This window comes from Phoenix dactylifera, unplaced genomic scaffold (assembly GCF_009389715.1).
Source record: "Phoenix dactylifera cultivar Barhee BC4 unplaced genomic scaffold, palm_55x_up_171113_PBpolish2nd_filt_p 000097F, whole genome shotgun sequence".
Taxonomy (NCBI): domain Eukaryota; kingdom Viridiplantae; phylum Streptophyta; class Magnoliopsida; order Arecales; family Arecaceae; genus Phoenix; species Phoenix dactylifera.
In genome coordinates, this window is record NW_024067681.1 from 450,420 (window position 1) to 463,254 (window position 12,835).

Genomic DNA, 12,835 nt, shown 5'->3' on the forward strand with positions numbered 1-12,835 from the left:
TCTGCCTTCTCTTTCCCTCCTCACCTCACAAACCACTCTCATCTCCTCCTCTTCCTCTCCCGTTACGAAGAGGCGACGAGACAAGAGACGATGGCCAACATCCGAAGCAATCTTCTTCTAAGGGAGTTGTGCCACGTCTCCCGGTTGCTGAGGTCGAGCCGGACGATTCCGGCCGTACCGATCCGCGTCCACGTCGGGATCGGCGGTGTCCGCTGCGCCGCCGCGCAATCCGGCGACGGGGGCAAGAAGGTGTCTGCTCGCCTATCTATGATGCAACAGATCCTTCAAGATGCCGAGGAGCGGGCTCTCTCCGCGGGCTCCGAGTCCACCCCAGAGATCACATTGGGTAAGCTATCATATATTTTAACCCAGGAAAATCGTACTTTTCTTTATGTTTTCCCCTTTCCCCTTAAGCCATTTTCGGATTACAAGTTTTTTTCTGGAGGCTTACTCTCTTGGTGAACTTGGTGTTCCTTCCGTTTTTTTCTTTTTCGCATCTGGTTGAGGTTTTATTAGGGTTTGGAGATGGTGTTTATTCGCTTAATGAATCTTGGTGTTTCTTGTAACTTCGACCAGATGTTCAGTTTTTGTAACCTAGTTGGTGAGAAATAGTTAGTTTGAAAATTAAAGTATGACTCCCAAGGGAATTTACATTGGAAGGAGAATGTTATTACAGGGAGAGAATTGTCAATGGGAAGATGGCTGGAGAAATCCTTTTTACCTTTCCCTCCTAAAGTTGGCTGGTGAGAGAAGTAACAGTGTCCCAGCGGTCAGGGTGGATAGAGCAAGACATTAGGATGAACTCTTTAGAAGGGTTCTTTCTAGATTAGATTGGGGAATATAGGAACAGACTGCAAGCGGATGAACTCAAAGAGGACTGCTGGAATTGGATGGATGAATTTAAAGTGATTTTGGGGAAGGAAGAGAAAGAGATGAAGTGATGGTTAAAATGAGAAGCGGAATGGCTTGGGGCATAGGATAATCTATTCTACCCTTCCGATGATCCTAGCCTACTGTAGAAGGAAAAATAATGGGCATGTTGATGGTTCATATTCAGCTACTTATATATTGTCTATCCCCTGCAAAAGAAGAATACCTGCGGAATTCTCGTTTTTGGACCAAAAGTTTTTAAATGAAGTTACGAAACATTAGTTTCACTGTCTACTTTTAATGCGAGGGTTTGTACAACACATGGATGCTAATGCACAACATTAAAAAAGTGTGCTTATTATTATCTTAAAGCGTACTCAGCAGAAGGCATATGATAGAGGAGATTACAAGAAACTTTAGTTTGTTTTGGAGTAAACTGGGTTTGGAAGATCTGGTGCCTCAAGGAGAACTTTTCAATTACTCCTATATTATGATTATAGTAAAGGATCTCAAAAATTTGTCTTATTTAATAAATTATAATAAAATCAAAATGGGAAGATTTATTTTTCCCCTTGTTACTCGCATTAATCAGAGATGTGCTTTGAAGTCGAAACATAGGATTTATTGACGAAGGCGAGAAGAGGTTTCAATCGTATTACTCACTTGCAAACTACAGATGATACGTTTCAGTGATGATTATTTTTCCTTTCTTGAGACGTGCTAAGCAATTTAAAGGCACAAAGTTGATGAAATGTTCAACTTAATGTTCTCAATTTAATATGACTGACATATTATGCCACTTTTGATTTCAAGTCAATAATTTCTTCAATACTCAATCTTTTTGATAATAGGCATATCTTTCGGCTTGGAAAAGGCTAAGATTCAAGTCTGAGATCCAAACATGATTGATGATTGACTAGCTGGTCGGAAGAATGAATTGTTATTCTTTGCCAGTAAAACTAGCTTAGAAATGGTGGCGCTGAACAAATTTCCTGTGTGTAACACATTAGTTCTTGATGTACTGACTTATATTTTTTTTCTAATAATGAAGAGGTATTTTGAGTGTTAAAAGGGCAATAAAATAGGGAGTGCTAAGGGCATTCTTCAGTGCATTGGAATACTGTTGGTTTTGAAGTTGAAATGATTGGAGCTACTGTTTGTCGGTTAATGGTTTTTGGAACCATGGCTGAGGGAGGGGGGGAAATGGTGGTTACAGTTATTGTTAAAGGGTGGAGAGTAAAAGTCATTAAGTAGCCATACATTTGACTTAATACTACTAATAGACAAGGAAGAAGAGATAGAAATTGTAAAAATAAAATCTCAAATACACATCATCATCAATCCAAGTATGAGAATTTTCAGGTGAAATGCATCATTCATGTATCTAATATATCTACTGTTGCTTAGTTTCAGATAAAGCAATATGAGTAACTAGAATTCCTGTGGGTTATCTGTAGATCTGAAGAAAGCTTAAAGTAATTGAACATCAATCGTTGAAAATCAGATCTTAAGATTATTGACTTGTGATGATCATGACTAAGGTCCTCTGATTTAAGAATTTTATCCACTGTCTGAGTTAGGTGCTTTCTGGCACTCTCTAGGATGCTGTTGTCTCAATAGCATGACTTAGTCTACTTGCCTTTAGGTGGGAAAATTCTTCTTTTAACCTGTTCACCATCGGTCTGCATTGAAATTGGTCAGAGGAAAATGAAAAATTTAACTCTGGCATGGATCCCAAAGGCCTCATATTCAAAAGCAGAAAATCTGTTTTAAGGATTATGCTTTCTTGAAGTAGCACAGTCCTAACTTATTATTATCATGGAGCTGGTTGAGGAGATAATCAACAAATAAGGAGAGCTGAAGTGCACATAGTGGCAGCAGGGTTTGCTATTGGGAAGATCTGCATAGCAGCAGCTTTTTTTGGAATTTTTATATCATTATGGTCAGTAGCTTTGTCATGATTGATTCTGGTTACTTCTTTTGATAAATAGAGGTACTATATAAATAGAAAGAAATAAAGTGATAGAAAAACTACTTACAAGAGGAAAGAAGAGGAAGAAGTAAATAACCCCATTTGGATGAAGAATATTCATTTCCACCAAGACCTACCTTTGGGCTACTGTAGAATCTTGCAGTTATCCTGTTTCATCCATGTCATTAGTAGGTTTTCTAGTTGGCCTCTTTATATCAGAACAATGTCATGAAAAGAATCAATTTTCAAAGCAAGAAAGATGTGGATGAGAAAAGACAATGTTATTTGTGAAACAACAATTAATTTGACACATCATTTTTTTTTTCTTTTTTTGAGTTGAATCATAACGTTGAATCCAACAACAAGTTGATTAAAAAAGAGATGATGACAGATTATTCCACCCCACATATGATACATAGAGTCTCAAGATGCTGCCAGCACATATTATTCTGGACCTTCATGACAATAATTTTTTAGTTTTATGCATGATAAGTATTTTATGTATCTGTAATGCTTGACTAGAAATTTCTTTTTTTTTTTCTTTTTGGTATGAGACTAGAAATTTTGTTTGTTAACAGGAATTTTCTGAAAGTGTAAAATGATGAGCCATTTGTACCATGACCAAAATAAAAAGCAGCCGAGAGGAATCCATTGCATAAATTACTGCTATCTAGTGTTATATATAATAAAATACACACCATATATAAGCTTGTCTTAAGGCATGCACCATGTAGCATGCAAGAAATGGCTCTATTGCATCATAACAACCCTTATTGCAATCGTATCAGGCCATTTTGCTATAAGAGATGGTAATACATGTAAAGACAATTCAAGATAATTGTATGTATTTCAGTATTTCGATGAAACCTATTTAAAATCTCATATTATATTTTGATAAGTTTAGGATGACTTGTATCGTACCTAAGCCAATCTCAACCTCTATTTTTTCTCTAGTAGATTTGATAATCTAATTAACATGGCTAAAACATTAGACATAAAGTTGCAAATATGAAGTAATGCATTCATTCATGGGGTTTCCATGCAGGGTTCGTAGTACCATTTTCAATACCTATACTAGTACCTACTAGCAAAGTGTTGGTGTGGGTTGGTTCATGATACCAACAATTAGTACACCTTCATACTGAGTATTATACGATATGCGTAGTACTCAATAATATGGTTTGGTACGACAAACAATGGTTCCATGTTTCTAAACTTTTCTCAACTGGACTAAGCTTTAATCTCAAAACTAGTTGGGGTCGGCTACTTGAATTCTTTTCCTCCATTCCGCTCTGCTTAAGGCCACACTTTCTAAAAGATGTAGTGATATCAAGTTCTTTCTTACTATTTTATTTTATGTGATTTTCAGTCTATCTCCATCCATCTTTTCTTCTATATGTATTAAATTACTTTTTACTGGTGCATCCATCGGCCCATGTTGTACATGTTAAAAACATCTAAGTTTATCATTCTCTCAATTTGTTCTCAATTGGTGCTGCCTCTATGTTTTTATGAATGATTTTATTTTTTATTCTATCGATCTCAACATTCTTATTTCAGCAATACTCATCTTGTACACATGTTGTTTCTAACTATCCACCATTTTGTACCATAAAATATAGCTGGTCGTATGGCTATTCTATAAAATTTTTCTTCCAACTTGACAAGTATCCTATGATCATATAAAATCACAGTTGCACTACTTTATTTTATCCACCATGCTTTATTTCTATGGATAACATCCTCTTCTATCTTCCCTTATGATTAATCAATTCTAAAATACCAAAGATGGTCACTCTTGGAAACTTCATGGTCCTTAAGTTTCATTTCACCTTCATCTCTATTTCTAATTTAGTAAAACTATGTTCCATGTATTTCTCTGGATCCTACATATTTGAATCCCTTAGATTTTAATGCACGATTACATAATTTCGACATACAATTAAGTCCAATTTTAGTTTTATCCACTAAGACTATATTATCTGCGAATAGCATGCACCAAGAAATATTATCTTGAATATGCTTAGTAAGCACATCCATAACTAGCGTGAAATGGTAAGGACTTAGAGCAGATTCTTGGTGTGAACCTCTTGTGATTGGAAGCTTACTAGTATTATCATTAGTCTCGCACTAATAGCCGCTCTATTATATATCCGATATCATATTAATATAAACAAAGGATCCTTTTTTATCTAACACTCACCGTAAGACTTTTCTAGGGCTCTATTATATGCTTTCTTGAAACCATATGATAAATCTAACTTTCATTAAAAAGATTTCTAGATCTGATGATAAGGTTACTTATGGAGACTTTTCTAGATCTGATGATAAATCTATCAAGCTCTTGGTAATTCTAAAAGTTGACCAAAACACATGCAAGCAGTTTGTATCTAGAAATATTATGAAATCTATAGATTGATGATCAAGTCAAAACAAAATTGCATTACTTAATAGCAACAGTGTTTCCCTGTAAATCCCCCCCACCTTTCATGGAGAAAAAGAGAGATCCTATAACTACAAAAACATATATCCAATTAGGTTCGATTTTTTATTTTTCATTGGGCCCTAGCTGATTCATTCAGCACATAGCTAGTTATTTTTCAATAAAACTTGCTTACCTATTTAATCTGTTGAGAAAAGTTACTTGTCCAACCTTCTAGACTATTTGTTATTTTTCATCAAATAAGGTTATTTTTGTACTGTAACATCAAACAAAACTAAAAAGGATACTGTCGAGAAGGAAATCATTAAAAGGCTTAAGGTTTAGCCTTTATAGTCCAGTCACCAGCCTTTGCATCTGCCTTCTGATGCAATCAGATTTTTGAAGCTTCAAGTTGCTACAATTTATTTCATATTCAGTTTATAAGGCTCTGTTTTCTGTTTTTAGTTGTTGTTTTTTGTTGTCTAGTGATTTTATTTGATGTACGTTTGAGATTAGAACATCCATATGCTGACATCACGTCCTCACCTTCCCTTCTCTCTCTCTCCTTTCTTTCTTTTCCTTGGCCAGTTATCTTAGGAAGAATAGTTTAGGATTTTTTTAACATTCATTAGGGAGCTATCTGCTGGTTTCTATCTGCTATCAGTCAATAATGATACATCATTTTCGTTACTTCCAACAAAAGGAAGACTCTATGATAGCGTAAACTAAAATTACTTTGATTTAGCCATCTGGTTAATCACTAATGAGACCAATGACATTTTGGCCACTCGACATTGTTTTGAGTTCCTAACTTCGATGTAGCTTGGCATACAATTGAGCTGCAAAAATTAATTTTGATTACAAATAGTTTCAGATTTGATTAGATTTTTTTTTTGCTAAACAAAAAATCTAGCAAGAAAGGGGGTAAAGAGGATAAATGTAGGAGAACAGATGCATGTGAAATGCAAGAATTAGATAATTAAAGAGAAGCTAAGAAGAATAGGCAACAAAAGGAGAATAGTCAAGCAGGTGTACCTGGATTGACTTATATCTGGTTTGGACATGATCCCAGATTAGGAACCAACCTCCAATTGGGTTGGGTATGGATCTTAGGAAATTAGACCTGGTCCCATTGGATGCTAGTAGACCTGATTTAACCTGACAAAATTTAGTTCAAAAATCGGGGTCTAGCTCAAAAAACTTTGTACAAAGTCTAACGCGACCCAGAAGGGAAACCTGATTTGACCCAGAGGCACCAGGTGATTGTCAAATCTAGGTCCAATCTTAGACTCAACTTGAGTTTGGATCAGGACTGGATCAAGATGTACACAGGCCCAGTTGGACCCACTTGTAATTCTACTTCCTTTAGAATCCTCATCAATCATTTTAGAAGTTTCTAGCAACTAAACTATTCTCAAGTCATTAATTTATATGTCTAATACAAGAAGCTACACCTGTCTAGTTTTGCTGTAACTTCTAAATACTTCTGCAGATAGGCAATTTCCTTTTTTTATATAAATGGCAACAGCACATGTATGATAAATAATCTCCTTTTATTTTTCTGTACTAAAGCACCAAAAACTCCTCCCTGACAGTTCTATGTAGCATTGTTATGGATCACTTTTATTATCACAAAAACAAGGCCCCTGTAATAAGTGTCGTGTGTGCTAAATCTTGAAAAATCCTGCAAAACTTGTAACCCTTAACCTAACCAGCAGAAACAACCCAAGTTTCTGTGTGACATAAAAAAAATGTATCCATCTATTAGCATTAAATGGTTTACTTCATGGCTATCAATTTTGAGTTTGGCACATTTGCTTTATTTATTAAACATAATAAGACAGCAACTTAGAATGTAGTTATTTTTAGTGGTAGTAGGTTGGATTTATTCTTTTTTATATCAAGGGCCAACATTGCTATAATTTTGCTGCTTGCTTTCATGAATGTTCTTTGTAGCATTGCCTATTTTCAGCAGAAATTATGTAACTGCTGCCACCAAGCCTTGTCCAAAACAATTTGTGGTTAGCTTATAATACTTTCAACTCCATTTTTTTTAAAAAAATCTAGGGTTAATGCCCCTGTAACAAGAGGCAATTTAAAAGATCTTTTTCTACAACTAATATTCAGGTCACTTTGTTTTTTCTTTTCAGTTGCCTGACTGTTTTGCTCATATTTAGGCTTCTCTCTTTACCAGTTTGTCCTCAATCCTTTGTATGCCAATGTCATTATAACTGGTTCTCCACCTTGCTGCATTCTGCATGCCAGCTTTCCCTTCATGGTTTTATCACATGGATTTTACAGCTTTGTTTAAGACAAATATCATCTTGTAAGTCTACGCCCTTTTTAGGTTCATGCAGTTCTTTGAATACTGAAGTATGACTATAAATTTTGAATCCCTTAATTATATTTGATGCACTTCATGTATTTTGGTCAATTATATGTTATAAACTGAGGATATATGCCCCAGTTATTATAAAAAAAAAAACAAGGGAGAGGTTTAGGTATATTGAAATGCTAAGAAAATGAAGTATCATTCTATATGAAAATTCTCTTTAAATATGTGTAGTAGTTCTCTTGAGCAATACCAGCTAAATAATACCCTCAATTGATTCCAAGTCATTTGCTTATGCAGACCATGTCACTGTTAGTTTTGCAAGAAGCGGGGGACCCGGTGGTCAAAATGTAAACAAAGGTTTGTTGACTTCCAAGTCTTTCTCACTTCGCTTTTTCTTTAGCTTATACTTGAAATTCTTAGTGCTGCTGTGTTGTAGTACCAAAAAGTGGTATACCTCAATTGGATTTTCGTGCTTCAAAGAAAATTCACTTCCATAGTTTATTGTACTGTTCATCTCAGGTTTGTTGCTTTCTCAGGAAGGATATCTGGACATTTTCAAACTGTAGTTAACTGACAATGGCATGGTTAAGATCCATTTTCTCTTTGTTTGGCATTGAAGTGTGCATCTTTAAGGGATGTAGACAGGAAGTTTCAATCAACGTGATATCATTTTATTTCTTCTCTCCTTTTCTATAACCTTTTTCTCAGAATGGTTCAGAGCATCTTGTAGAATCCAGTCTGTTTTATTCACTGAATTATGTTTATTCAATCTTTCACTTAAATATGCCTATTATTGCAGTGAACACTAAGGTGGACATGCGCTTCAATGTTAAACAAGCACATTGGCTTAGCGAAAGAGTCAGGGAGAGAATACTTCAAATGGTTGTTGTTCAGCACTTATTGCATGATATTTAATTGGTCTACTTGAATTGCCATGTTGTTTTCTGTCTCATTCAATACACTTCAGTATACCCATTTTGTTGAATGCGTATATATTAAAATTAGGTATAGATTCCACATCTGTTTACAGGAAAAAAATCGTATCAACAAGGATGGGGAGATTGTAATTTCATCAACAAAGACAAGAACACAGAAGTAAGCTTTTGGGCACTGCCATTCCATTTTCTCCATTTTTATTAGCAGTCTCCAATGTACCTAATTGTAATATGTTGTTCTTCAGAGGTAACATTGAAGATGCGCTGGAGAAACTGCAGGTACTGAATCTTTGGTTTCGGCATGATTCTTGTGCAAACCTTGTAAAATTCTTTCTGGAGACCTGGTTATTTGTCTGTTATTTTTTATATCCATGGCTCTCTAAAAAGCCTATATATTACTTTGTATTGATTTTCTTCAACAGGCTATTATAGATGCTGCATCATATGTTCCACCGCCTCCTTCAAAAGAGCAAAAGAAGAAGATAGAAAGATTGTAAGCCATAATCTGTCTCCTGTTTATCAGTGAAGCAGATGACTATTTTTTCTTTTTGCTTTTTTATGTGATTATTGGCATCCGCTCGTCCACATAACTGCCATGTTCTTTTCTAGTTAATAAAAATTCTTTAGGGTTCATCTCAGAATTGAATGAGCATCAATACTGTACCTTTCCTGGAACCTTTTGCTTTAGATATTTTGCAATTTGGAAAAGCACAGTACGTAGAATTAGCGAAGACCATTTCATGTTACATTGGTTGATTACAATTTGTAAAGCTGCAATATTTACTTTTATCATATCTTGAAGGGCTGCTATTGGAGAGCAGAAGAGGATGCAGAATAAAAAATCTCTCTCACAGAAAAAGGCAATTAGGAGAAACAAAGAAAGTTGGGACTGATGCTGAGGTATCTACTTTAATGCAAAATCAACTTGCAGTAATGATTCTATTTGATGATTTTGATATACTATCTGAAAATTTGTAGAATTAGATTAGTTTTACTGCACGCAAGCGTGTTTCAAAGCATAGGCAGTGATCCCATATAATTCCAGGGCAGCTTACTTGGCGTGTGATATCTTGTTGCGATTAGAAATTTAAGTATTTAAATGAATGAATTTGTTTTCATTCTTTTATATTTTATATTTTATATTTTATCATATTTTTCATATCAATTATAGGGTTGTTTTCCTAATGGTTTTCTTGAATCCTAATATAAGTAAGATTATTGTCTTAGGATCTCACTTTAAGTTTAGCTGAGATAGGAAAGATTGAGGTTATAACAATCGTGCATTAAAGTAATTTTAGTAATTTTCAATATATGCTTCAATGCGGATGTTAATTTTTCCATTTTTGGATAGTCCATAATTGTCTTTTGGTAGGAACATTAACAGTTTTAATTCAATAGAGTTTAAGGTAGATGAGGAGTCCTATTTTGTGTCAAATGATGTTGGGTCATTTTTGTGTCCTTTATGATAGGGAAATATTATTTTATGGTTATCAAAAATTTACGTTCATGAGGAGTGGCGAATTAGTTATGGAATTATATTGAATGAAGTAGCTCCTTTGTGGAAGTTTTTGTTTCTTTTGGTATCTTTTTGCCCTCTGTTCTTCTTCTCGTCCTCTATTCTAACTCTTATTCTCTTTTTCCCTACTATTATCCTCTTTTTCACCGTTTAGACTTTTATAAACACATTATATTCCGATCTGTCCAGATATTAATTTTATTTCATTATTATTTGCAACCCTGATGCTAAGGGGTTATAAGATATGTTTTATCCCTTTTTATTCTACGGTGAAAAATAATATTCGCCTTGACAGAATAGAGAACATTGATATGTTTTTTCAATACTTTGTTCTTTCCTTTTAGGTTGAATTGCGAGAGGTTTCCTAGAGAAGTTGATCTATCCTCATTGTCATACACTCCATGGAAGCGACTGGCTGAAAATATAACAAGAAACATGAGCTGTGGTTTGGGAGTCTTTTTTGATACAAGTAAAACTACTAAAATCTTTCTATAGAATATTCCAATTTATGTAAATGGTCATTCACTCATCTTTCTTACACACTTTTGAAAGCAAGTTCATGTCATGGTGGCCATGTTATTGAATCATTCTTAAATTATGAGGCACCGTATAGATGGATTTGGTGTTATGACCATCTGCTTGAAATATGGCCATAGACACAACCAATTTGATTGTGTTTTAGGCTTTGATCTCGTCTAAATTTAGTGGTATATGTAAATTATTGAAGTACAATATCTACTTTAGCTGTTTTGGATGCAAGGCTTGGATACTAGCAGATTGAGCTATAGATGGAAGAGAGATTTAAAATTATATGTTAGATGTGTATTTCAATCGTCATATCTAGATATGGAAATGCAGATGTTTGGTAATTCGTCCCCCATATGTGTGGATGAGGGTAGGCGTGTGTATTAGAACGGATCTTGATCGAGCCTGCTTCTTGTCAAGTTTAACATTAAATTAATTTTGAGCTCGCCTCTAAAAAGAGAAAAAAAAAGAAAATAATTTTAAGCTTGAAAACTGAGATCAAGGTTGGCTCGTTTGTCCTTCGACTGAGCACAATTTGAGCTTAATTCCAAATGTAGCTGACTTTGATCTTATTTCAAGCATAGCTTGATGGCAGAAGCCTATGCTACAGGAACCAAAGTCTATGGTGGAATCATGCTTAGCTCAATTCAGTGGTTGATTCCATGCTACAGGACCAAAAGTCTGTTGTTGAATTTGGTCCAACAATCCATTACATGTTGACTGAGATATATCTAAAAACATTGATCACCAGTTTTCGGCCTTATCAAGCCAGTATCTGGTTGAGCCTCGTAATTTTCAAGCTTTGCTTACAATCAACTTCTGGCTTGTGAACCAGGTTCGAGCTTGACGTAATTACACCTGATTCATCCTGAATTCGATCTTATTTGGGCCTGAACTGAAGCTTCTAAGATCAATTGACCGCTTGTGATTGAGAGGAAAAAAGAAAGTGACATTTGTGTCTCCAACGATATTGATGCATGTGACGCCAATTAGCATCCAGAAGTCTTTGAGATTGCAGGACCGGTAGCCTTCTCCAACTTGCCACCTTATGTTTGAACGTGGAAACCAAGGCTAGGTTCATCATATTTCGTCTGAAATGAGACAATTTAAGGCACTTGGGACTACTGGCTGAGAATTGCCATGAGAATTCTAGCCCTGCATCAGCTGCCAGGGGTAGTTGGCTAAAGCAGCTCTGGCCGTTGACAGCCTGCTTTGATTCACATCTTTGTTCCCATTGCTCTTCATGTTTTTCTTGTCCTGTCTTGCAAGGAACTCATTACATCGGGTTGGACCAAACTTATTTGCATCTCCACTTTATACACATTGTTTCTAAAAATATGTTGAGATTAATCAGCATTGCAGCTGCAGTACTATTGATTCAAAACTTTGACCTGCTTCTGATGCAGGATAGCTATCTGGTTGTTGGGATAAGCTCCAGTATCTGCTATGCTTTACATCTTCTCCATCAAGGATAATGAATGCCACCTTTGCGTGTTAAATCTGCAAGAAGGAAGTATACGACACTCGGGAAGTTTTGAGGGGTTGGAGTTATTGATTCCATTGTTCTGATCTCTCAGGGATACAGAAGATCGCCTTCTAAGTGGATTCTGATCATCCTTTGAACTCATATTTCAGAAGTCTCAGCTTTTTTAGGAGGTCGTTTCAGAACTAGTCTTCAATGATTGTATTTCCACAGTATTTTTTTTCTGAAGAAAAAAAAGTGCAATAAGATGTGAAACGCTCTAATTTTTCCTCCGCAGCTCCTGCATTTGTAGAAAATTGTTACAAAAAGATGAATCATCCACCCACGCCCAACATGTCACCGCTTCTGTGGGAAGACAAATGGTCTAAACTTCTTGGTCAAAAATAAAGTGTGACTTGACGACTCTCCTGATTTTAAAAGCAAATAAATAAATAATAATAATAATAATAAAAACTAGCCTTAAGTTGCAAGGATAGACTAATTTGTTCAAAATATGCCTCCCTTTCCACCTTCGATCTTCGTAGAATCGTGAACCATAACATCCTGCTATAGTTTCTTAATGAGCACCTTACTGCACATGAATTTAAAAAAAAAAAAAGAAAAAACAAAGATTGCATGACTTGATTGATTATTCTTAAGTGCCAATATAGGAGATTATATGTAAGGGCATAACCCTTATATGATGGAAACTTTGGGTTCATTGGTGCCAGACTAGAAATAATAACAAATCCAAGCAATTTTAGAAGTGTGAATTAACTTTGTTTACAAATCAGGTAT

The 12,835-nt window shown here is 35.3% G+C and overlaps 1 protein-coding gene across 8 annotated transcripts; it reads left to right on the forward strand.

Moving 5' to 3' along the window:
• LOC103713401 (peptidyl-tRNA hydrolase ICT1, mitochondrial-like) lies at window positions 1–12,334 on the forward strand. Of its 8 annotated transcripts, XR_003386840.2 has the most exons (10): window positions 2–346; window positions 7,897–7,956; window positions 8,399–8,481; window positions 8,630–8,694; window positions 8,780–8,855; window positions 8,957–9,027; window positions 9,337–9,434; window positions 10,395–10,519; window positions 11,411–11,860; window positions 11,982–12,334. XR_003386840.2 is itself a non-coding variant. In XM_026807090.2 (8 exons), the coding sequence occupies exons 1-7, from the start codon at window positions 91–93 to the stop codon at window positions 9,425–9,427; spliced, it is 702 nt and encodes a 233-aa protein (XP_026662891.1). In that variant the 5' UTR covers window positions 1–90; the 3' UTR covers window positions 9,428–9,434; window positions 11,411–11,975. The 8 variants fall into 8 exon arrangements, 4 of the variants coding, with proteins under 4 accessions (XP_026662891.1, XP_008798539.1, XP_026662890.1 ...); XR_003386841.2 differs by lacking the exon at window positions 11,411–11,860; XM_026807090.2 differs by lacking the exons at window positions 10,395–10,519; window positions 11,982–12,334 and having other exon boundaries at window positions 1–346; window positions 11,411–11,975.
• The last annotated feature ends 501 nt before the right edge of the window (window positions 12,335–12,835 follow it).

Coding starts and splice junctions, on each gene's coding strand:
- LOC103713401 (XM_026807090.2), top strand. CDS start 91: ATGGCCAACATCCGAAGCAATCTTCTTCTAAGGGAGTTGTGCCACGTC. Junction 8,482..8,629: donor GGGAGAGAATACTTCAAATG/GTTGTTGTTCAG, acceptor ATCTGTTTACAG/GAAAAAAATCGTATCAACAA. Junction 8,695..8,779: donor ACAAAGACAAGAACACAGAA/GTAAGCTTTTGG, acceptor GTTGTTCTTCAG/AGGTAACATTGAAGATGCGC.